The sequence below is a fragment of the Lepisma saccharinum genome, chromosome 9, assembly GCF_977018435.1.
Source record: "Lepisma saccharinum chromosome 9, izLepSacc3.1, whole genome shotgun sequence".
NCBI lineage: Eukaryota > Metazoa > Arthropoda > Insecta > Zygentoma > Lepismatidae > Lepisma > Lepisma saccharinum.
Window position 1 is genome coordinate 85,718,158 of NC_139237.1, and position 26,823 is coordinate 85,744,980.

At 37.3% G+C, this 26,823-nt stretch overlaps 1 protein-coding gene across 2 annotated transcripts in view; it reads right to left on the minus strand.

Moving 5' to 3' along the window:
• LOC145992219 (cholesterol transporter ABCA5-like) overlaps positions 1-26,823 on the minus strand; it is a 100,841-nt gene that overhangs the window by 43,497 nt on the left and 30,521 nt on the right. For both annotated transcript variants that reach the window (XM_083128545.1, XM_083128544.1), the window contains exons 4-14: positions 25,001-25,076; positions 20,135-20,288; positions 18,774-18,960; positions 16,296-16,439; positions 15,276-15,426; positions 12,590-12,669; positions 9,983-10,151; positions 8,279-8,420; positions 7,740-7,854; positions 6,146-6,295; positions 7-96 (exon numbers count right to left, since the gene is read on the minus strand). In XM_083128545.1, the coding sequence (XP_082984671.1) occupies positions 7-96; positions 6,146-6,295; positions 7,740-7,854; positions 8,279-8,420; positions 9,983-10,151; positions 12,590-12,669; positions 15,276-15,426; positions 16,296-16,439; positions 18,774-18,960; positions 20,135-20,288; positions 25,001-25,076 (1,458 nt within the window). The remainder of the gene's footprint in view (positions 1-6; positions 97-6,145; positions 6,296-7,739; positions 7,855-8,278; positions 8,421-9,982; positions 10,152-12,589; positions 12,670-15,275; positions 15,427-16,295; positions 16,440-18,773; positions 18,961-20,134; positions 20,289-25,000; positions 25,077-26,823) is intronic.

The following is a 26,823-nucleotide window of genomic DNA, read 5'->3' on the forward strand; positions in this document are numbered from 1 at the left end:
ACTTACCTTACCGTGCCTCCTGTTTTGCAATACTGACCACATGTGTCGCCGTGAATATGGGTCAACCCCAGCAGTCGGTTCATCCAAGATGACAATCTGAAGTAGAAATTAACATAATCATTACAGGAAAATAAGTTCACAGATAGAAAAAATAGCATAGACACAAACTTATGAAAAGAATCACCAATTTTTACTTCCACCCACATTCTTTACAATAAGCATCATAACATATTGTGACACAGAGCATATTATCCATTTATTACTTAATTCACACACCCCTCCCATTGAGAAGAAGTAAGTTTAATTCAGCTTCACATTTGACAGTTGTCTCGCACGTCGTCATTTGCTGCAAGAGTAAGACCCTATGTTGTGCTGTGTATGTGACGTTACTTTAAGTGTTCAGCATAGTCTTATCGAATGTGCCAATTTTAATGTCCTCAAACCTTTCCAACTCCTTGTCATCCACATTGGGAGATGACAGTGTTTTGAGTAATGCTTTTAGTTATTTGAGAAGCATGGGCCTTTTACGCTGTCCGAGAAGGATTTTAGTATGCAATGTTAATTGGACATTATCCATTGTCTAGAGTTTTACACTATACTTATTCTAACACTATGTCTCCATAGAGCACCTCTTCTCTCATCTTCAGGTGAAATTCCTTTTGCTAACCTATGAAAGACCTGTAATATTACTAAAAACCGGTGCACTTTAACCAACTACTACATGCCTCCCCCCTCCCAAATAATTATTTACTAATTTTTGATCCATGTATGCTACTATTTCTAATTATTGGGGAGAGGGGACCAAAAAAAAATGTACCAGGTGTATAAGCTTAAATCTGCTGTTTGCTCATAGATGGTGTTAGTGAGCGTAAGAAGCTACCATGGGCACGCCATACCTGGTGTTTGTATGAGTTGGACATCTGCCAACACGAATCAGTGCACATCGTCAGCACGTGCAGACAACAACAGACAGTGTTCCTGTGGTAAGCATGTCTAGTTTTGTGCCAGAAAAAGAGCATATGCGGGAAGCTCTGCTTTTCTGCTTCCATTTGAAGAAATCGGCTGCCGAATCGCATCGAATGCTTGTGGAGGCCTATGGTGACAGTGCTGTATCGGAAACAACGTGCAGGGATTGGTTTCGTCGGTTCAAAGACGGAAATTTTGACCTGAGCGACAAGAAGCTTGCAAATCGGCCCAGGAAGGTTGGGGACCATCAATTGCAGGCTCTTTTGGACGAGGACGATACCCAAACGCAAAAGATGCTTGCCGAGCAATTGGGTGTTACTCAAGCAGCCATTTCCATGCGTCTACGTGCCATGGGAAAGGTTCAAAAGATCGGAAAATGGGTGCCGCATGAATTGACCGATTGGCAGCTGGAGAGATGCCAAAACACATGCGAAATCTTGCTTGCCAAACAAAAAAGAAAGTCTTTCCTGCATCGGATTGTGACTGGCGATGAAAAGTGGATCTATTTCGAGAATCCTAAACGCAAGAAATCGTGGGTTGATCGTGGTCAACCATCAACATCTTCCTCGAGACCAAATCTTTTCGGCCGGAAGACGATGCTGTGTGTTTGGTGGGATCAACAGGGTATCGTCTACTTTGAGCTGTTGAAACCTGGTGAAACTGTCACTGCCCACCGCTACCACCAACAACTGATCAAATTTCACCGTGCTCTGTGTGACAAAAGGCCGGATTATCAACAAAGACATGACAAGCTGACTTTCCTCCACGACAACGCCCCATCGCACACGTCAAGACTGGTCCAAAACTACTTGGAGACACGCAACTGGGAGGTGCTACCCCATCCCGCCTATTCACCAGACTTGGCCCCTTCCGACTACCATCTGTTTTCGTCGATGGGCCACGCCCTCGGTGAGCAGCACTTCGATTCGTATGAAGACGTCCGAAAATGGCTTGATGAGTGGTTTGCCTCGAAAGAGAAGGACTTTTTTTGGCGTGGTATCCACAAATTACCTGAGAGGTGAGCAAAATGTGTAGCTCGCGAGGGCAAGTATTTTGAACAAATTTCTTGTTGCTTTCTATGAACAAACCATGTGTTTTTCTGACAACAAAACAACAGATTTAAGCTTATACACCTGGTAAATATCAGCATAAATGAAGCAAATATTAGTAAAGAATTTCTGGGGAGTAGTTGGTTAGAGCAGTTGGTTAGAGCACCGTATTTGTAGCCAAATCACAGGTCTGTCGTAGGTTCGATTCCTACCACCAGCAAACGAAATTTCACCTGAAGACGAGAGAACAGAACAGAGGTGCTCTATGGAAACATGCTGTTAGAATAAGAATAGTTTAAAGCTCTAGACAATGGATAACATGCAATATAACATCCAATTAACATTGCATGCTAAAGTAGAACCATTGTCAATTAACATTCAGAGAATTAAAATTTTAGTATCTTATTATTTATTTATTTATTGAGAAAATTTCAGATACAGCACAAGTGGCCATTTTACGCTTAAATTGTCAACAATAGAAAATTAACACAAAATATTAACAAAAATAAGTCAAGATGGCATTATTATACATTCAACTATTTACAACATTTTTTTAAATGGAAGACCGAAAGGCGTACTCTGTATTAAATATATGAACACTTGATGGGAGGTCATTATATTGGCTGGGAAGTCTGTAGAAGAGAGATCTTTTCTTTTAATTTCCTGTCTAGGATTTTCTATGTAAAATACGTTTGTGTTACATATTGTGCGCATAGGCACTCTAAAGTGGGATGGACATTTCCACTTTTACATGAAAAACGTTTTAAATCCATTCATTTTACAGATAATGACACAAACATGAGACGTGCAAAATATCTCGGCGACATTTGTTTCGGTTCTCGAGAAACACGCCTTCAAACACCGCTGAAATTCACCTACTACGTCACGGATTTGAAAACGTCCTCTCCACAGACAGGAGGTCCTCTGACGTCATCACTTAGAAATGCATGGAGGCGGGTCTTCTGCTCGTCCCGTCAACTTAGCATGAACCGCGGAAGCGACAGAAAATTCACTTGTTACTGTGTAAAAAAAGTATCTTACAACTTCCAGTGCAAAAATCTGTGCTCCATTTCTTGGAGATGAATTATGCCCTAGCAGTATAGTAGTATTTACTATAATTCAGCCACTCGGTAGAGAGTTTTCCCATTAGGGTGACAAAGCAAATCTTGTAACAGTCAATGGCTGAACACGTGAACAACCTTGTTCATTGCGAATACATAGGTTAGTTCTGACTGGCAAGAACTTAATGTTATAGGAATGCCTTTTCTGGAATTACAATTATTTTCGTCATAATATTTTCTTCACAAATTTTAAGATAATACTTTTAGAACACACTGGTTTACACGCCAATTTCTGCAATATAAGAGGTGATACGGTATAAAAAGGTATGGCGAGTTTTTAAATTTCCTGCAGTAAATGACAGTTTTCTTCAGTTAATATATATATTGCAAATTTTTGTATTTAGCCTACTTTTACGTCGCTTTTCCGTTCACTTTGTTTAACCGCAACGATGAGAATGAATGGTTCATTTATTATGTATAATCTCTAACATCACATTTCTTCCCACTTTTGGCTAATCGTTACAATGAAGATGAATAACTACAAGCAGTATTCGAAGTCGGGGTGCAGGAGTACACCCCCCGCCCACACACACACACACTACCACCAATTGCACAATCTAAGTATCACCCAAGCTGCCATGATAAGAGACGAACTTTTTCTTCTGTCCCATCTCATTCCGAAAACATTCACTTGTCCCATCTCCTTTTATGAGACGAGACGGAACATGCCTCGTCTCGTGAGCAACACTAACATTAACAATAGAAGCATCCGCCTAGCTGTCCCCAAAGTCTCGAGCAAACATCCTCCCATGTAACAATTTACAGTTCAATGAAATGTCACTCGCAAGGAAACGGTCATGCCCAGGTCGAGAGTCAAACCTGGAACATGCGACTTCCTCAGATAAATCATGAATTCTGTGTATAATAATTACAACGCCAGTTCATTCCTGGTAATTCTGAATCTGCAGTTTGGTTTGCATATATAAGCAGGATAATATTTAGTTTTCAAGGGCTGTACCGTCGAAACGAGGAGTCGAAAAAAAATATTAATAAAAATATATTAATAAAGTTTTTTTTTTGTGTTTATAATGATATGCCTTTGCATACGTTGTTAATTCTATATTTTTCTAGACTTGAGACGAGAACGAGAATTGCCCTCCCAAACCGAGACGGATGTTTATAAATTGAGAAGAGACTGTCAATGAGACATTTACAAATAAACACGAGACAGATATTTACAACTCTCAACGAGAACGAGAACAAGGCTGCCATGTCTCGTCTCGATAAGATCCTTAGTGGTGAAGTTGTGCACCAACCAATTAATGAGTTCGGGGTAATGAAATGAGGCAGCTTTTTTCGCAGTACAAAATTCAAAATAATTATACCATTTCAGTATGGGATATTGTTATACACATGGGCGTATATATAGTTCACGGGGGCAGGGGGGAGGGATGGATCATCTTTTGGTATAATTAGGGTTGCTTTATTTCGTAAATGAAAATCCAGGACACTGCTGGCTGGAAGCTTGTTGGGGAGCATGGGGGAGGGGATGTTGGACCCGACAAAGTTGTGTGTTTGTAGTCGCGAAGTCACGCTACTTAGTATTGATACTTTTCTGTTCATCTTGTGTCACTACGTTTTTAAAAACCAAATTTCTTTAATATGATTCGAGGGGGAGAAAATAACTGATTTGACAGTCTCGATGTAGTTTCTTATCGCAGAAATTCCGAAACTATCAGGAAATTTCAGATATTGGTCTGCAGTCCCATCTGGTGTGTGGAATTACGAAATTTCCATCCCATCCGTATCCCGTCCTATACGTCTCTAATTTAAGAGAATGAAATAAGTCCGAAGAAATTTTTTAAGAACAAGCGGATAGAACAAGGAAACTGGTAATTTTAGTGAATCAAAAAATTGGGGGGTTGGACCCATTGAATCTCCCTTAAATACGCCCATGGTTATACACATTATTTCCTTGTATGATTATACATAAACTAAGTATAGATATGTACTGTGCAACTAATGTAATCTTCTCAGTGTATTTTCTCTTATCTGCACAAAAATATTTGATCATAATTTGCGCAACAGAAATGGAACACAAACTGAAATTGCTTTATGGAAAAGAAAGTTAAATAGGCTTTATAAATAAAGTGAAGAATGTGAAAATTCCTATTTTGCACTACATAGGTTACTGTAAATATCGATAAATATAAGTTTAAAAAATATTTTTGAGTGTCTGGTCAGCAACCAATTTTATAAGCAATATTTTTCGCATGGCCTGAGAACACACATGCAGCTGAACCCTTTCATTTATCTTGCACGTGAGCAGCACGGATATTTCATAGAAGAATGATCATTACAAAGCATAGCTTTCCTTTCTCCTATCGCTCCTTCTTCCATTATTTAAATCGGTACAAATTTGTAAAACTGCTGCACGTGTTCACTCACCATGGGCTACCCATCCAGAACTGGACGCTCGAAGCAGACAACAAACGAGCTCTTCCTAAGGAGTGACGTAGTAATATGCCGGCTGCGTGTTTTCTGCGCAACGCTAGCCTCGCAACTTTGCAAGTCTCGTTTCTGCCTTAAACTGGATGCAGAGGAACGCGAGAACTTGCAGGGGTCATTTTTCCAAGGTGTAGTTTTTAAAATTGTTGTAAAAAAAATTGAGTGGAAATGTCCATTTTTGAAGGAGTGTGTTGCAGCAGATTTTGCCATTCACAATTTTGTATAGATAATTGAAGTAATTCTGCAAACAGTGCTGGTGGGGAGTCTGTAAGTGTGGATACGACAGGAGATGAGGAGTTGAAAAATTATGTAATGAGGAAACTCTGTAACGGACTATAGCTAGGAAAAAGTGAAAGACTGAATCTCGCCTGTATTGTGTATGCCCCATGCAGGTCTCTTTACAGTCTTGCACCTTTAAAGTTTCTCAAGGTTTTTTTAAAAATCTTAGGTAAGGATTTTGGATAAGGGAAATTCTCCTCCCATACTTTGAATGGTGCAAATTGACCATACATGCCGATTCATCTCTCATAAAAAAGTTAAAGCAGCATACTTCCAACCTACCTTTGGATCTCCAATCAGAGCTATCCCAATTGACAGTTTCCTCTTTTGACCACCACTCAGGTACTTGGCGAATGTATCAGCCTTCTCCTGCAGATCTATATCAGACAATGTTTTCTCCACCTCCGTCTTAACTTGAGCAGAAGGTATACCCTACAATAATAAAATGCATTCACATATTACACAAATTCCAAGTTTAAATATAATGGTACTAGCCATACAAATTTACTTGTTAAAGTCAACACACAAACAGCATGATACGAGACACTTTAAAAATTTGTCTGAGCTTTCGACTCCATCTCGAAGTCATTATCAGGGCTGGTTGAGAAACTGTGAAGAAGATGCAGTCGAGGTTCCGATGATGTACCAAGGGAGTCGACAGCTCGGATAAAACTTTTAAAGTGTCTCGTATCATGCTGTTTGTGTGTTAAGTGTTTCTTTTTTTTGTTTTTTTTTTTTTTAACAAGAATGTTGCCAGCACGTGACATAAGAAGTCTTTTAATGACATAAACAAAAATGCATTTATGAGCTTAGTCTATTGATTAAAGAATCTTCTGTGAATGGTAACAGTGAGCCATCGAAATTGACAGGAAAAAAAGAGATGCAAGATTTTATGTTTCTTGTTTACGTAAGCAAATTGTAACTGTGATGATATTATAAACTTCCAAACAATTTCATTAAAGTCAGCAGACTGTAATTTATATGTGCCCACCTGTGCATAAAGTGGACTGATGTGAATAGCAGAAAAAGCCACGAAAAAGACTTTTTGTTACCACAGTCTTCTGATCTATGAACAAATGAGGTAGCAGTTTAAAGATATGGAGCATGAAATTTCTCACGAAATTCTAACCCATTTTTAACGTGTCATATGAACAACTTTTTCAATTTAAGAAAATTAAATTGACTAGATGGCTGCCATGTTAGTAACGTACCCTGACAAATTTCTCCCTTTCCTATGTCCATCATATCCTTTTGATTCGTATCTCTATATTATTGTTTGTTTAAAACAGGTGTTACACTTGTGGACCACCTCTTACTTATAACGCTAATGTCTATTTCAAAGTTACAATTTCCTGCAGTCCTATAGTTATAATAATAATAATAATAATAACCCGTGGCTCTACGGCCCGTAAGGACCTTGGCCTATCTCCCGGCTGCCAATCTCCCTCCCACAATCCTACCTAGAGGTGTGAAGTTCTTCAACCGGTAATGGGGCGACGTGGGGTCAGCACGTCAAACCCCCCAGCTATTAAAGGAGATTTATATGACCAGGTTACGCTACTCACTTGTAGCTCCCCAATTTCCTCACGATGGTAGGTTGCCACCGGTCCTATACACAGGCCGACTCGAACCCATGCCATCCCGCAGTCGGAGCCAAAAGCACAGCACCTTAGACCGCACGGCGACGGAGGATGCAGTCCTCTAGTTGAATACATTTAAGGAAGTTGGTTACGTATTCAAGATTTGCATAGAACATTTGCAATTTTAATATATCTAATCGGTATAATATCAGTTATCGTTATTTGTAAATTTTATACAGTTACTATATTGGCAAAATTTTATGTTGGTCCATGCCTAGTACAATATGTATACTTACCCTAACAGCAGCAAAGAACTGAAGATGTTCACGAGGTGTCAGAAGATCAAACAAAATATCATGCTGTGGACAGACTCCTGTCATTCTCCTTATAGCATCCATGTCATTGGGTTCCCTAGGGATTAAAACAAAAATATCAAAATTAACAAAACTTTTAGTAATTATAAATTACTATTTTTCATTATAAAGTTTTATTTCACTTTCACTATTCTCATGCAGGCTAAATGGAACTATAGTGTTTCTTACACAGTTAGAACGAACTTGGATCCAACTTGAAGCATCAGACAAGTCTTGCAAGATAAAATCGAATCTAGTGCACACTTGCAGTTAACTTACATGCTATCTAGGATGAGAAGTTGCTAGGTTGAAAACTATCTGAGGGAAATAAATATAAGTTCATTTCTTCAGTACTTACTCATTTCTATTCATAAAAGCTCGATATCTCCTGGTAAACCACAACAGTTAACAAAGTACTACACACATGCACATATATTGAACAATACAAATTATATAATTTAAAAGAACCATAAGTGACTCACCTGATGTCATAACCAAATACTGTAGCAGTACCAGCAGATGGTCCAGTAAGCCCTGTCAGTATGTTAAACAATGTGGTTTTCCCAGCCCCATTGTGGCCTAATATTGCTGTGATTTGACCCTCATAGATAGTTAAATTTATTCCTGAAAAAAAGACAAAAAATATATACAGGTAAGGACAAATTAAAAACATTAACTTCATGAAATGTAAAAAAAAATTGGAAAATAGTTGTGCAGGATATTAATTCATCTGATGAATCGAGTAGGAAAGTCTCTTTAATATTTGGTCTAGGAATTAATTCGTGTGCCTGGACAAGAGATGGCGTAATGAGCGTATCATCCCACAGTTCCGTGTAGCCACACATGCGTTGAAAACTCCTGTCAGCGCGCATCGTTCGTAGTATAGGGCAGTTGATTGACGCGTCAACAACAGCATTTTGTAGTCAACTGAACATGGCGCAGTTCGTGCCAAATAAAGTGTTTTTGCGGGGTGCTCTGCTTCATTACTTTAACATGCAGAAAAGTGCTACCGAAAGTCATCGTATTTTGGTGGAAGTTTATGGTGACCATGCGCTAGCTGAGCGAACGTGTCAGAAGTGGTTTGCACGGTTTAGAAGTGGTGATTTCGGCCTGGAAGACCAAGAGCGACCTGGACAGCCAAAAAAAATTGAAGACGAAGAATTGAGAGCATTGCTCGATCAGGATTCATGTCAAACGCAGGAAGAACTTGCAGAAGCATTAGGCGTTGATCAAACAACAGTTTCCAAACGCCTCAAAGCCATGGGAATGATTCAAAAGATGTCACATTGGGTTCCACATGAATTGAAAGACAGAGACGTTGAAAGACGAAAAACCATTTGCGAATTGCTGCTTCAAAGACAGAAAAGAAAGGGGTTTTTGCATCGCATTGTTACTGGCGATGAGAAGTGGATCCATTACGAGAACCCAAAACGAAAAAAGGCCTGGGTGAAGCCAGGTGAACCAGGTCCACCACAACCAAAACGAGATATTCACTGTGCAAAGGTTATGCTGTGGATATGGTGGGATATGAAAGGTGTGGTGTACTATGAGCTGCTGCAACCGGGTGAAACTATTAATGGAGAACGTTATCGACGACAATTAATGCGTTTGAAGCAAGCTCTGGCCAGGAAACGACCAGAATGGGAGAACAGACATGATAAACTTATTTTTCAACATGATAACGCTCGCCAACATATCGCAAAACTGGTCAAAACCTATTTAGAAAATGTCGGATGGGAAGTTTTACCCCACTCGCCGTATTCACCAGACGTTGCTCCTTCAGACTACTACTTGTTCGATTGCATGAATAACGATTTGATTGGACAGCGGTTCACTTCTTCAGAAGATATCGAAAAATGGGTCTCTGACTGGATCGCTTCAAAGGATGAGGACTTCTTTCGCCACGGAATTCGTAACTTGCCTGACAGATGGGCGAAAGTGGTGGCTCGCGATGGACAATATTTTTCTTAAGGTATTTATGTATTTTGTGTTTGAACTACAGCTTCAATGTGTGCGTAACAACCGCACGAATTAATTCCTAGACCAAATAATAATAATAATAATTTCTATTAATCAAGTTTTATCAATGGTGTTGGACCTGCTCCCCCTTCAAAATCTTTTGGCAACATCCATGTTTAGTATCCCATTGGACTCAAGACAATGGCATGGCGTCGATGTGAACTTACCATTGACAGCCTTTACTTCAGGTTTCCTGCATGCGTGGAAGGTTTTGTAGAGATCAACTATTCTGATAGCCTCCCTGCCTCTCATCTCACGAGGAACTGGCTCTACATCCTTGTTCGCCTCTTCCCCAGGGGCGAAAGACAGAGTCAGGTCGCCATTCACAGCTGGAAGCTGCAAGAAAACAAACCAACTCATGTGTTTTAATATACTGGAAGGGATAGTCATAACAATTTTAATTGTTTAGGTGTTTGTGTGTACACTAGAGTGCTACAGCAAGAGCATTTCGCTCAAATAGTTCGCACAAACGATGCTATATAGCGTACGGAAATAAGAGCTTCTTCATACGATCGAAGACCAGTAGTACACGTAACCATAATTTGGTAGTGGGCCCTAAAACATGGATTGTGAGGTGCGAGACAGTGAAAATGAAACTTAAGTACACATAGTGATTATCTCCTTGTAAAAATGCAGTCTATCTTACCAATACATGAAAATGAAACAGATGATTGTGGGCTGAAACTGCCAGGATGGATATTTTACACACATGTATCCAGGGGTACCCACAGGGGGGGGGGTTTATGACGTGCCTATGTCATGGGAATTTTTGAGGGGGACAAAAATTTATTTCAATTCTATATATCTTCACACAAAAATGGGGAGATCGTTTAGTTTGACTTGTTATTGACTTTTAGTTATAACTATTATGTACAGTTTTTCTACCTACCTGTGGGTGATGGGGTTGAAATGAAATACCACCTCTTATGCCTTTAGAAGTGCTTTGGTTGGGAGGGGGGACATGCTGTTCACATTTGACTACAAGCAGACAAACTGTTCAGAATAAGGTTGATTCAGTACATTAACAATGGCAGTAAGCCTGAGGAGTTTTGTACGTTTTATGTTAGCAAACATGAAAGTGAGCCTACAGTACCTAAAGTAAATATATATTGCTTAAATATGTTTGTATTATATTTTTTTGCAAATTTTGTCTGACCATAATAATTTAAGTAAAAAATTCGGCTCAAAAGGAAGGGGCGAATGTTCAACATTTTTGGGGGAGTGGATCATAGGCCTTGGGGGAATGGGTGCTCCTGTATGTATCTATGATTATTGTCACATTAAAATATTCCATTGTAAGCTCTTGAGTTTGGGAGACTCGAATGAGTACGAGTGAGCAAAATTAGTCCCTTGCAGTACCCTAGTGTACACTCTTAATTGCTTGGGATATCAATCGCATCGGTTCAGTAAAAGTTTGAGCTTTTGTCAACAACTAATATAGGGCCGTGATGGCATTGTGGTAACGTCATCACTAGGGCTCGGAATTTGAGGAAAAATCCTTTTTTTTTTTCCCTAGTGTCCGAAGACGAGGCCCAACATAATATATGGGTCATTATAGGCCAGAAAAAGTGGTTTTTTTGTCCTTTTTCAGCTTTTTTAGCCTTTTTTTTAGGTCTTAACGGGGTTTTTTTTGCAACTTCACCTTCTTTCGACTACGTTTTTACTGCCCATTCTCAATTCGAATCATCATCAGTTCATCCCTCTTAAACATACTTTCTGTAGTAAAGAAATAAAAAAGGGAGAAATAATTATATTTGAACCATCCCTGAAACGAGAGAAAAACATTTTTGGACGACTGAAGCAGGTACGGTACAAGATCCTTTAACCGTAGCATGTCTGGAAGGTCGCGCTGTAAGTGGCAACTTTCTCTTGTTTTGAAGCTTTCAGCATGGTGTATACGACCAGACAGCACACGTTTGCAAAGATCTCAAGGTGCCATGCAGAGGGAGGGGGTGGGGAGGTTAAAACTGAAGTTATTAATTAATTTGGATCACATTTATACATCCTTTTTTTTTCGTTTTTAGGTCTCTTTTTTTTTTGGCAATTTATAGGTCTTCAACTTCCGAGCCCCAGTCATCACTTTCTAATCAAAGTGGTTCAGATCCCACTTTAAACTGTAGGTCCAGTCCGAATGAACCTTTCGGTGCATAAAGTAGCCTTAAAAAAACAAACTCAACAAGCAACATCACTTCAAAACTTGTTCCTTAATTTGCCAAGAAAATCTTCCATCGTTCGTCTCCCTGAAAGCTTCAAGATGCATTTTACTTATTCTGATATTTCTACCAAGACAGAGGGCAATTTTTCTTTTTTAGTAATTATCAGTCAGCAGTGTTTAACATCAGTATATTAGTGAAAAATTACCATATTTATTGGTAATTTTTTCCTACACACAGGCGTAACTTTGCAGGGGCAATGGCAGGGGAGGAGGGGATGCAGTCACCCCTATACAAAATTTTCAGGTTTATTAATATTTTGACGTTAAGGCTTTCTTGTTTTGCTGAGAAGCAAAGTAAGTGTAGTTTTTACGATTTCACAAATGTAACAGTTATTTAGCAAAATAGTCCTGGATGCTATTTTTATGGGATGGAAAGTTTTTCGATTCTGCCCCACCCCAAGTTTCATCCCCCCCACCAATTAGGTTCTGAATTACAGCCATGTTCCTATAGGTATACTGCAGCCTTCCACTAACAACAATAACCCGATTCTCCAGTGTTTCTATGGATAAAATTTCTACTGATAATTGCCTTTAGTTATCAGCATGAATAACCACTCACCTTCGGGGTAGGAGATTTCTTTGAGCACCAAAATGAAGGCGTGCAAAAGAACCATGGTTTTTTCTTAGTCCCATATTCACCTAAAATGAAAGATTTACTCTTTAATAATTCACAAATGTAATAGTATTACACAATAACAAATAACTATCTCACTATCATCATGCATTCACTTGAAGACACAATTTGCTGAACTTTCAAGGAAGCACTAATATTCTGTAATTTTTAGATTTCATGTTCCTTGCTGTTGAACAGAAGAATAGAAGGTTTTGAAGATCTAAAGAATTGCTTCAAGAATGTTAAAATATTTCCGATGAGAAAAAAGTTGGATCAGCCAATACCGATGCACCACTGATTAATCTGTCCAATCTCATTAAAGATACAATTCTTACGTTTGTGGTGTTTGCTTATAACGGGTATATTTTTAAAAGCTCCACCACATTCTCCTCGTTAAATTAACAAGGAGTTTTGCATCACTGTGTTCCTGACGCTCGGCACTAGATGTTGAACAAAGTAAATTTGGCAACGCTGTTTCCTAGTGGGAGAACCTTGTAACTCAAGGGAGAAGGCCACGGCTACGGGCGAGGTTTTCTCCCGAGAGAACAGCAGTTGCAGCTGAGGCATTCGTACGATAAGGAGCTTCCTTCTCCTTCCTTGAACACTGGCGAGGGTGATCGGATCCACGTCGACACATGAATTTGACTGTGCCGTTTGACTGATGGCTGGACATGGAATAACTAGGTATACTAATTTAACTCATTTCGGTTTGTGTTAGTTAATGACCGGTCATTTTTAGTTCATTATGATTTACAGGAATAGTTTTGAATTATCCATTTTGTGCATTGAATCTTAGTTCGTTTATTCCATGCCAAGCACAGTACAGTTCAAAATTCGTCAGCTTGATTTTTGAGAATATCGTTGATAAAATAACGTAGTTTCCGATCACCTAAACCATGCAAATGCCATTGTATTTATTTAATATGTGTGTTCATTGTCATAATTTTAACGGTACGTAAATGGTTAAAGGAATTATTTATTACTCATGTGGGTTTCATTATATTCTACGGATAGCTATATTTATGAAGAGATATATTGTCAGTTGTTGGGGAAAAGTTGCTAATTGTACGGGGAATAGTTTGTTAAAATAAATGGCCACAAAATTGAAGTTCGACGTTTCTAATTGTTCTTTTGTCGATTAAGAATTCCATCCCTTTTTGGTGCATGTTGAGATAGGTTCAGTTTCCGTGGCTAGACGACCACGAATTCTGAAACCAATATCTAATCGCGACTACTAAAATAAAACGGGAAGTATACTGTATGCTGGAGGTCGGGTGCTCGAGATCCACGTTAATTTGTGAGTCGGCATAAGGGGGCCAAAACTTGTTATATCTGTGGTCATACCTCTGTATGATGAATGATGATTTTACCACAGAGGTAATAAATGGTGGAATTGAGTGAAAAGAGAAAAGGGTTGTGGGTTTGAGTATCCTTACAGGTCTAGCTTTTGACAATTAACCTTTTTTTCTTTTGCTCTAATTTTGGCCAATGCTGATGTGAAGTGGTCGTGGACTTAGTGGTATAAGAAAACCTATTTAGTATTTTTTTTATTTTTTTTTGCTTCCAAAATTTTACCACTATATTCGAATAACGCGACCACGTCACATGTTTTCAGTTACATTGACACTCAGGAGAGCGGGCCCTTACTACATTTTGTAACACCTATCGTATTGAAGATTTATTTCAACTTTCGGACAGAAAAATAAAAGTGACTGACAGCTGTGAATCTATTCACATAGATTGCATGCATAAATGATTTAAAAAAAAAAAAAAAACTTTTCGAGGGCTTGTATTAGTATGAAAAAAATAACCAAGAAAAATGTTATTAAGAAAACCTGTTTGCCTGATAAGCAATCTACAGAGCAAAATCTTGTCAGCCATGTACAATATATTTATATAATTGCCTGTATATTGTGATGTCCAAGGTTTAATCCTTTAAGTGTGCAATTTTCTAAATAAGTCAGTACTGGAAAATGGAGGTTTTTTTTTAGCAAAATTCTGTTTCATCTTCTGATTCGGATTCACTGTCCCTGCTTTCAGAGGTCAACAACAAGTGCAACTGAGGCTTCCCGATGGCGTAGTGGTAAAGTCGTCACCTTGTAGTCAAGGGGTTCCCTGGTTCGATACCTGGTGGATGCACATTGCACAGTGGTTTGGATCTCACTTTAAACTGTAGGTCCAGTCCAGATTAGCCTATATGCACATAAAATGGACTTTAAACTCCAAACAAGTGCAACCCAATGTTTGCATCATGCAAATTTGGTTTTTGAGCCATATCTTTGTTTTCTCTTATGCACGAACTACACTGCACAACAGCAGACAACTTTTCTTATGCCTAACTTCTATTCTCTTTCTTCTTCTTTTTTATCTTCTTCCTCTTCTGCTACTTTCTATGTTTTTACTACAGCTAGATAAATCTCACCTAACTAAATTGTTCTCAACGTCTGGGCCCATACATACACCACCCACAGTTGAATCTAGTCCAAGCAAATACAAAGCCTTACATATCCCCCTTCCGCACTGCAACAGCATACTGCGGATGGGGTATCTGCAAGGCATCGTATTTTTCAACATACAACTAACACATGCCAGAAAATTATGAAGACGAATGCAATAACATACAAACACTTACTAGGGACAACGCTGTCCAGGTAGTATGCCAGAAAGCCATACAATACAATGTCCAAAGCCATCATGATTAGGCTGCCACCGTAAGGCATCCCAGGACCAGACCACAAGTTGTCGAAACTTACTCCTTTCCCTGAGAGATCCATCACCAAAGCCTAAAAGAATGCATTACAGATAAACATCTATGAACTAAATGTCCCCGCCACCTCATTTTCTCCACAACTTTTAAGTTCACATATAAGATATTATGATTACTAATTATATCAATTATCAATCTACAATTGATATCCATTCGAATATACAAGGCATGTTCAATATGTGACCAGAATTTTGCAATAGCATTACTCACAGTTGAACATGGTTGCATCATTGATGTTATTTTTCAGTGTAAACTGGACTTGAGCCATTTAGTAAAATTATTTTGGTTGCGGTCTCAACCGAGTGTGTCAACTACTGAACTTCATCACAAATGATCCTCCTTAAGAGGTCGCTAGGAGTTAAGTCCAAAGAGTAAGGAGGGTGTGGGATAAATTCCATTCAGAAGTCAACAGTATGAACAGTCGCAGCAGCGGTATGTGAACGGGCATTGCTGTGTTGGGAGCAAATGCCTGTCAAACCAAATTCAGGATGTTTTCTTTCCTTACAGGGATTTCAATTCCTGTGCTACACCACTTCTGCCTGTAAACATGCCAAGTAATGTTTCCTTGTCATGGGTATATTACTGTAGATTTTATTCCAAATTTTTCATTATATATTCATAATATTAAAGTATACCACAGAAGGAACATTGTACTTCCATAAAAGCAAAAATCAAGTTAACAAAACAAGGCTGTACTTATGAAAAATCTTGCTTCTGTTTCACATTCCACAGTCACCAACATTCCTATATATTATTTTTACCAAAAATTACTTGTAATGTGGATGTAAATTTGATTCAAGATCAGAAAATCAGTCAGTTGCAGGGTGATATTTGAAAAGTACAACCAGTAACACTGGCAACATACAGCTTACAAAATGCACCTACCTTGTCCATAGCAAGGGCAAACCCTGTTGAACTGATGAGAGAAACAACCCAAAAAGCTGAAGAATTATCGTCGTCAACAAAGACTTGGATGAAATAGAGGAGAGTCATAATATTCACAGCAAAATTTCCCAGAATTCCTGCAGTCTGAAATAAAACAGTATGTGTAAGTCAGCATTCCACAGGAAACGTTCACAATAATATATTTGATTCATGTGCTAGGGATGTGATAGATAAATCTGTGTCTGCCAATGAGGACATTGGTTTAGTGCTAAAATTGCAGTATAATTTTACTGGTTCAAAATTACTATAAACAGCCTTTAATTTAGTGCAAATTTCTACTACGTTCTACAATTCATATGCAATGATTTTACAAAGTAAATGTCTAAATACACAGTTCCTTCATCATACTGTCCCTCCCATCAAGAAGAGGTAATTTTAACTCAACTTTGAATTGGACACAGCAGTCTCGCCCATGGTCATTTGCTGCAAGGGTTGTATCCTCCGATGTGTTGTGTATGTAATGTAATTTTAAATGTTCGGCATATTCTTCTCTGATTTTATTTTCCTCACACAAAGTTTTAATCTTCCCAACTGTTTATCATCCATGTTGGGGAAATGATGACAATGTTTTTAGTTTTTAGCTTTTTGTGTATGTTCTGTGTAGGTTCCTTTACAGCCTTTAACCTTTCTCAATGGGCTCTTTTCACCCCCTTTTTAACCTTAAATTAAGGGTTTTAGATAAGAAGATTTTCCTAGTATATTTTGAAGGGTGCAAAATGGCCACATGTGTTGACGCACCCTGATATTTTAATTCATTCAATCTTCTTTAAAGACACAATCGATACTTCGATCCCCTGGCTACATTTAGGAATGGCCAATTGGACAATTTTCTATCCATATAACAGATATTCTGATATCTGGATATACAGATTATCCCAATATCCAAATTGCCTACATTATGCAGATATTTGGATTATCCAAAATGACCGGATATCCGAATGTGTGTATTATTCAGACAGTTTCATCGTTTATCCATTTTACGGGCTATCCACATGTTCTTTATTCATCATGTTCGTATTTCACGGTACAGATTTTCTACAAATCCTTCATCAAATCTTTACTTTCTGGATATCTTAATTATCCACATATTCAGTTTATCTGCATATCCATATCAAATATTATCCAGATATTCAAATTATCTGGATAATCCATTGCATCCGAAACAGATATCGGATAATTTGATATCTGGATACCTGTTATCAGGATTTTGTGACCATCCCTAGTTTTATATTCATTAAGTACATAGTCAAATGAATCTTCCAGGTTCTTTATGGAATATTGGCAATTTTTTGTTGGATCTGTACAATACTTGGTGCTCGAAGTGAAGGGAAATGTAGGTGTTCCCCCAGCTAGCAACATTTTTGCAAAGCATCCTCCCACCCAGAAGTCTCATTGCTATCATGTTAAAACATAGGAGCATCCATTCCCCTCAAGCTAGCAATTTCCACTTCAAGCACTGGCAATGTAAATATTTAACCCTGGAACACTACCATACATAAAATTTATGTATGGCTTGCGCTCAAATCCCTCCCCTACTTCCCACCTCGCACCCACTCACCCCTCCACCTAGCAGTGCCTCAGGCATTCTGTCAGACGTGAGGCAGCACTGTGGTAAGGAGGGTGCCAGAATTGAACATCTTTAGTTTGTTCGTTATGTTGGTCTCTGTACGTTAATAATACGTACCGCTAGTAATAGAAGAAAAATCGTGCATGTAATTTTGACATTTGTAAATTCGATTTGAATAGTTAGATTTTTAAAACAAAAGTTTAGAACCATGCACTATTTTCTTGTAAGACTTTAAAATTACAGTTGTTCCTTATTTATAGCGTTATGAATATTATTATGGTTTGAACTTCGCCTTCATTCTTAATGTAGGAATGTGCCTGTCAATCATGGGCATCCGGAAGGGGGGGGGCAAGTGATGGGCCGTGACCCCCCCCCCTGGAAAATGAAAGTCAACCATAAATTATGTATTTCACACATATAATTTCATTTTAGTCACAGTAATGTGATAATTAATGCATGAACAACATAAATTCAAATTTAAGCAATGTTTTTTTTTTTTGAGAACACTATTTTTGGGGAAAATGTGCCTTGTTTGTCCCCCTGGAAAAAAAAATACCTTCCTTGCCCCTCCTGGAAAAAATCCTGCGGACATCCATGTTGTCAATGAAGACCTTCTCTTAAAATATTCTATGTTTAATAAAAACATGATTATACATTGTAAAATTAAGAATAAAACTCCAATATAAGGATAATAAACAAAATAATGTTCACAAAGAATCCTCATTTTGTTTTCATGATGTAGAGGTTGTTTTAAAAATTGATTCCTTTATGTACGTAAAATTTACATAGCGCTAGTTACACTGTAATAGTGTTCTAGGGTTAATCTGGTTATGACATTATCTCATGCTTACCCTTGCTTTATCGAAGAATGGAGTCAACATGAAGCCAAACATGATGATTGAGAGTCCATACAGAAGAATCAAGAGAAAGACGAGAATAAAACTGGTGTGCTGGAAAACTTGTAGAGTGAACAGCAGCACTGTGGCTATAACAGTCAGCAGAAGAACAAATATTCCATAAATGATGAACCATGACAGCCTGCAAAACAATTAATTGCAGTGAAAAACATCACTCATCAAAATCTCTTAAAAGTAATAAACAATGGATAAGCTACCACAGCTAAACCTGTACTTTTTTTTATATTGAGTGTCACTTTTCAGTCACTTTTGCCTCATTACAATGAATGATAATTAGATGAAATGATGAAGGGAGAACCCTACATGAACACTCCCACATGTCAAACTCTCTTCCACATGCAGAATTCCGTGGCATAGTGGTTACCACAACATGATCGATCCCAAGGTTCCCCGGTTCGACTTCCAACTTCTACCACTTTTGGCTAATCACGAAGATGAGTGATGATGAAGTAAAATAAAATAATTCAATCAATCATTCGAACCTGTAACTTAGGTGGCTTAGATGGGAATAAATGATAATACTGTAATACTATCCATTAATTATTATTAATACTATTAGTAAGAATTATTGTTAATGCAGATCAAATGTGGATATATTCAGGCTAGAGATGGCCGAATGTGAATAAATTTATATCCAGGTAATGAATATTTTACAGTCATTTCAGAAAACTTTATACTATATACTGATTAATCTTTATCTGCATTGTCTGTTGCTCTCAAAACATACCAGAAAATTTGAAATATAAATTCTTGATTTCTTGACCATCCCAATTTCTGGTTACTTTAGGCTAGAAAATGCATTTCCATGTATGCATACAAATATCTATTATGTGGAAGCTTGTTACATTTTGATTGATTGATTGATTTAGTTTATTTTACTTTGCGTTTTGTGCCTCTTGGCTAATTTGTGAAGATGGGTATGAGTGATGAAATTGATGAATGGACATTCACAAACAACCAAGCCAGAGCGGGATTCGAACCCGGGACCCTTGGCGTTGCAGCACGATGTGCTAACCACTCGGCCACAGGGTCCGGCGGAAGCTTGTTACATTATTGTCATTTCATAAGAGTAAGGATTTACATTTTCAATTGTCACAATGCCATAACTTTGTGTAATTTGAGTTTGCTTATACTTTACACAATGGAATGGCCCTAATTAATAACATTATTAATTCCTTATAATTTGTGAGTTTTGTCCACCCTTCATTTTCTTTTATCATATTGAGAAAGAACTCAATAAAAATTATATCATACTACATTTACCAGAATCTAAATAGGGTAAATCGTGCACCTACCAGAAAACTGAATCCCTGAGGCCCATAATTTTCATCCCTTCCTTTATTTTATTCTCCTTCTCGCCCACCACCAGGATCAGGAGATATGTAATGAACTGCGACAAGGCCATCACCATATACAGCGGAATCACAACACGAAATGCAACCATCCATCCTGAAATAGTAATAATTGCATTTATTAACATTAACCTGTTAATATACCAAAACAACACCTCCATAAAGTAACGAAAAAAAAAAAGAGAAACTTTTTCTAATTGTTGATATACACTGTAAAACATTTCTATTTAAGGTTAGAACAGACAATTTTGTAAAATTGTTCAGTTTTGAAAATGAATAAATAATACATAAATATGTGATAATGCTTTTTCCATTAAATCCTAAATTATACAACCAATACACAATTCTCTAAGTTACAGCCATTAACATAATGCAAGTATTAAATTTTGGATAAGAGACTTTGAATTTGAGGCCTTTAATTATTCAAAATATTGACAATGGATGCCTATTATGTGCCCTTTGTGCTTAGTATCATGTCTAGGGAGCGGAAGTTGATGACCCAAAAATATAGGTATATGACCTATAGAATGTTCTAAAAAATGGGGGAAAATGACTTAAATGCAAAAAATTACCATTAAATTTGTTTGTTTCAGGTTAAAAATTGAAATCAAAAGCAAATTAAACAAAATGCAATTTTGCTTTCAAAAAGAAAAGGCACCAACCCAGATTGCACGTAAGTTAATTGCAAGTTTAATCAAATGTAGATTTAACTTGCAGTTAACTTACGTGCTATCTGGGAAATGATACCACATGCACATTCAATTAAAATATGCAACGAGGATTTCCAATAGGAACAACCCAATAATTTTAAAACAATTTAATGAAAAAGTCGTATACACTGAATGAATTGGTGTAAAATGCATTAATTTCCTGCACCTTTGCCTGGTGATGTAGTGTGATGTGTTTCTGTGGCACTGTAAAGAAAAAAAAATATCACGATCCACGTAAGACAATTTCTGTTTAGAAATTTTACAAATTGTATAAGTGTTCAGCATTTCTTTTGCTCATAAATTGCAATCCTGCGAGATATATATAGGCCTATGTTCACCTTGGTGAAAAGACTCAAGAATATTATTAAAATGAAAGAAGTGACCGAATATTGCAAAAAATGACAGGAAAATGCCAAAAATCAGGGCCTAAAATCTCTAAATTGGCAAAAAAATGCACTTTAAAATTACAGTAGAGCGTCGATTATCCGAAGTAATTGGGGGACATGGGTGTTCGGAAAACTGGTTTGTTCGGATAATCGAACTGTACATGTTTATTTGCCAAAAAGAAGTACTGTACAGTAAATTTATTCATAAAAACAGGCATCTCTTTAAGTATGTATTACAAAGTAACGTACAAAGGCAACTTTAGTAGGAATATATAGTATGTGGTACAGTTTATTAAACAAAAATATGTACATATTACATACGCATTTTGCATGAACAATACACACAGTACACAAAATTAACATTTAAAAAAATCCTTTATTTTGGTCTGTCTAAGCAAGCCTACACGCTTACGAGCAGCTAAGTCACATCCTTTTTTCATTACAGATATCTGAAAGTGAGCGAGTACACAGTTCGGTTAAGCGGTCGTTCGGTTGACCGACGTTCGGATAATCGACGCTCTACTGTACCTTTTTGGGGTTCTAGACGAAGTGTAATATTGTGTATATGTAATGGGCATCGTGTCCAAGATGTCAGAAAAAAGATGACATTTCATCAACTTCCGCACCCTAATCATGCCTATTATCCACACTTTGTGACATTTTGTATGCTTACTTGGGCATTTTTTATTGCTTGGAAATTTGGATTCTAGTGATTGTTGTTTGATTGAAAATAAAAACAATATAATTATGGTATTTTACTTGGCATGAAAGATTCATACCTGAAAGTACTCTTGTATATGCTGGAAGAGAATGCAGCATCTAACATAGTGATTTACCATTGGGTCTGTAAAATATATCATTCGTAAAATTATACCATAATAAAATATTAAGTAAATACCTTCTAGCCGGTATTTGTTAGCCTCCCCCCCCCCCCCGCAAGAATTTAAAACCGAAATTTATAGATCCTCACTTATTTCAGGCTGACACCATCACAGGAAGTAATAACTCTGAAGCTTACTCTGGGAATCGAACCCTTTGACGGAAACTTCAGAATATCGTGATTGAAAGGTAAGTGACAAAGGTAGGTACAAATGTCTCAAAATATGTCCATGTATTTGCCTTTCAGCAGCAGATCTATATTTAGTGCGCGAAAAGTGCTTTTCGCCGGGAGTGGCTGGCTTCCGTGCTCTGCGTTCACTTCATGTAGCGACCAGGCGGGCCAGCAGTGCGTGAATTGGTGGGGACGAACCCACGAGTAAAATTACGCCGAAAATCGAACCACTTGAAGATGCACCACAAGGACATTCCTGGGCAGAGGTGGACCAGATACGGTGAGTACCTTGATTATTTCTTTCTTTCTGTGTGTATTTGCTGTTTTGCTTTCGTTGTCTCGTTATCAGAGTTCGCGAAAAAGTACGAATAACGTGTTTCGGGAATGTCTTTACGTTACGATTCGATTGCGGTCTTGGCATTATTCCAGCTTACCAGGAAACGACTTTCATTGCGCTTCTGATGGAACAGAAGAAGTGAATTTGATAACCAGTGATTGAAAAGTATCAAGAACCACCATGGGAAGAGAAGAATGCAAAAGGTGAGTACATGTTACATTTTTTTTACGGTTTCTTTCTTACATGTATTTATTACTTTGTCAATGTTTAAAGTCTTATTTTCTTGCAGAATAACGGTGGTGAATTCCTGGCAACTGTGGTAGTTGTGACGTATGCTAATATTTCATAGGCTGACGCCTAGGTTTTGCAGCATCATCTCTGAAAAGTATATACACTTTCAAGAAGCATTGAGCATGGAGAGAAAACTGAAAACTAAGACGAAAGAAGAGCTGCAAAAGGTGTTGTAGATACATGTAACCTCTATTATTCTTTAAGTAAGCTGCAATACTTATTTTACCTCCTTCTTCTCACAGTCATGGATGTCCGGAAGGGGTGGCAAAGGGAGGGGGGGGCTGTAAAATGAATGTCCACCTAAAAATTACATATTTCACACATAATTTCATTTCAGTCACAGTAATTTATGTTAATTATTATAAGTGCGTTGAAGGAACATGATAATTTCAGACATTAGCACTGATTTTTAGAAGCGCCATCACTATTATGGGGGAAAATATGTCTCCTTTGCCCCCTGGAAAAAAAATCTTGCTTGCCTCTACCTGAAAAAAAAACCTGCGGACATCCATGCTCAAAGTTACTGTTTGTTTAAAATGTCAGGGAGAAGGTCCTTTAATTCTAGTGGCTGATTAACATTGGGGAAGGGGGCGAATAACTTTTTTACCTGCCACGTGATAGGTTCACAGCAGTTGACCCAATTCTGGTTAATTGAAGATAAATGGTATGATTTTAACCTTTCTCTAAGAGCTCGGGTTATCGCCATATATTCACATGCTACATATAGATTTATTGTTTGTTTTACATTTCTAATTTTTCTCTTATGGTTTTTCAGATTGCTACATCGAGAGATCAAGATGTTGGGTGTTCGTTCTTTGTTTTAATTGGAAATGTATTGCTTTTTATTGGTCTATGAGAGGAACGAGGTTGGAGACATGTAATTTATTATCGTTTTATTGACTACATTGTTGATATTTCTATCTGCAGTAATTAAAAGCTTGTTATTGAGTTAAGAGATTGGGAAGGCCACCATTTTAATCAGTTTGATTACTGTATTTTGTCTATCATCGATGATGCTTGCAATTGTTGGTACTCTGTTTTCCTTTTCTCTTTGTAGATGGCATCCATATCTATTTAACAAAGATCAGCCTGTTTAGATATTTACCATGGAAGTCATGTCCAAAGTGTGATGGTGACAAGAAATGAATAACACTAGTAAGGAAGATGGATAAAGGACGAATTAGGTTGGTATTTTCATGTTCCTTTTTATATGTTAATGTATTTAATAAATTTGTAGCCATATCAATCTCAAATCACATCCAGTATCTCACTGATTCTTGACAAGCATTTTTAATGTCAGAACCTAATTTTATGTACAACTTCACTGCCACAATAGTTATCAATATTATTATCAAAACAATGACCTTGACATACAATTGCCTTATGTTTCTCCTGGACACATTTCTGCTTCTATCGGACTGCTCTGGTGCAGATTCAGGCAGTCAATTTGCCTATTCGTGTCAACAATCAAATAATTTGATACATGTTGATTGCTAAAAATTCAGGATGGGACAGATTAATCCGTATTCTGTCTGTATCAACTGACATATACATATTGGTGCATAGGATTTATATGTAAAATTACCGATCCGATATATCTATAAATAACTTACAATTTAGTGTAATATTGTGCCAGTTTGTTGTAATTTTTGATATTTTAGGTGGCAGAGCAGCCTACGGCTGAACCTTGCCCGCTAAATAAAGGAATTATTATTATTATTATTATTATAATCCCGATTCCATACTTTTTCTTAAAAAGTCGATGTCTAAATATGCAGCTTCTTTTGCATTGCAAAAGTCTGGTTCATCTAGTAACATTCATTTATTAAGGAGGTCAATGAACCATTTCAAATTTTATATCGGATCAGTGGAATAATGGTTATCGGTACTGGCAAATTTTATATCGGTACTCTATCGATATCAGCTAAAATTTCATGCACATGCATTTGAAAACCACCCATACCTGGGAGGCTTCAGTGCAATAGGGGTTAACAAAATTCATTATATGTGTAACAGCTCATGATATATACTCACCTCCTGTGTATGCATCCTTTGGAAACAATTCTAATGAAATCTGAGGTATTTTTAAATTTGGAATAGTAGCCGAGACCTGCAAAGACAAATGAATGTAGAGCTTTTTCAACACACAATTTACAAAAGTATACCAAAAGTAGATTAGAAACAATATGTGAAAAAAAATAATTGAACACCTTCAAGTAACAATTATAGCAAATATAAATTACATTATGAAGTTTCAGTTATTAATTAGCATCGATGTGTGACTCATATTCAAATTACATTAACTTTTAAACTTTAAATTATTAATTAGGATCAATGCACAACCAGTGCTCAAGTTAGACATTCCTAGTTCAGAGGATTCCTCCATTCATTTGAGGATAGGTGGGAAGGATGCTTGTGTGGATCAATATGGTGACAATGCAGTATGCAGGGAAATACAAATTAACACACAAGACACCCCCTCCCCTTTTTTTCAAGCACTGCGACTCGTGTATTCATGTCCATGATGGATAATCAAGTCTACATGTGATAACTGTAGTGAAAGCACTTCTAAATCTAGTACATTCCAGAAACCCAAATATTATCCACTGCAGATAAAACAAGTGATTAAATAAAAAAATCAAACATGAATGAATATACCGTATTTGCCCACTAAAGGCAAAGGGAACAAGCCCCTCCGCCAAACTTTCTAATCCTACCCACAAAACAGTAAATATAAAATATATAATTAATGCCTTTAAAAGCATTTGCTACAGTTTGTCTGTAAATAAATAAAAAAAAAGTAAGGAGCACCTACAGTATTGGAACATGATGAACAAAATATTGGAAGGGGAGCTTAAACAAGGATGTCTGCCCCTTTCAAAATTACTATTATTACTGCTAATTGAAATCACCTTCAAGTTATGAAGTGAATCTCACCTTGCATATACTAATCTGAAGGGAAACTTCAGATCACAGTGACAATTAGTGACATTTTATGAGAAACTGCACTTTTCCCTCCGGACTGCGAAAAAACCTTCACTGTGCACAACCAACTGTCCAAGGCAACACAATACGGTCTAGTAACACATGAGTGAGAGGCAGCATGTGCAACATGTCACATCACCCCAGTGCTATTCATTGGTTTATTTTACTTCACTTTTCTACCACTTTTGTCTAATCAGGGACACTCACAAATACACATAGACTGCACAAGAGAAGAGTCCCATAGAGGATTAGGCAGAAACTGGAATATGTACGCTTTTAGTTGCAGCAATCTGGTGTTATCTACTTTGTTTCCTTACATTTTTGGTTTTTCACTTTATACACAGATAGGCTATAGTTTAAAATGGAATCCAAACCACTATGTGCCTTCACTGGGTATCGAAAAAATTTGGATTTAAACAAGCTCTTGGATAATTTTGCAGAAGTTCATAAAATCAGATGTATCTTATTGTTGTTGTTTCTTGTGTGTCTTTTTCTAGTTTCAGCAAAAAAGGTATTCACGCTCTTTATATGAACAGTGCTTCATGTAGTATTTATACATATACCCAGAGAATGGGTGTAGTTTTTATGGTTTAATTTGTACTATTGATGTGAATAGTAAGTCTGTGATGTTATTCCACTAAATACAGTGGAACCTTGAAAACTCGAAACTCAACATCTCGAATTCCTTGATAAGTCGAATTTTTTGTAATCCCCTTGAATTGTCCATAACACTCAATACTAATTTTACCTCAGCAACTCGAATGAAACCTTGAGAAGAAATTTTTTTTAACAGTTTATGGGATGCCGTTCCAGCTCAATAACTCGAAAGTAGAGTATGAAAAACCTCTATGATTCGAAGTTAAATTCCAATC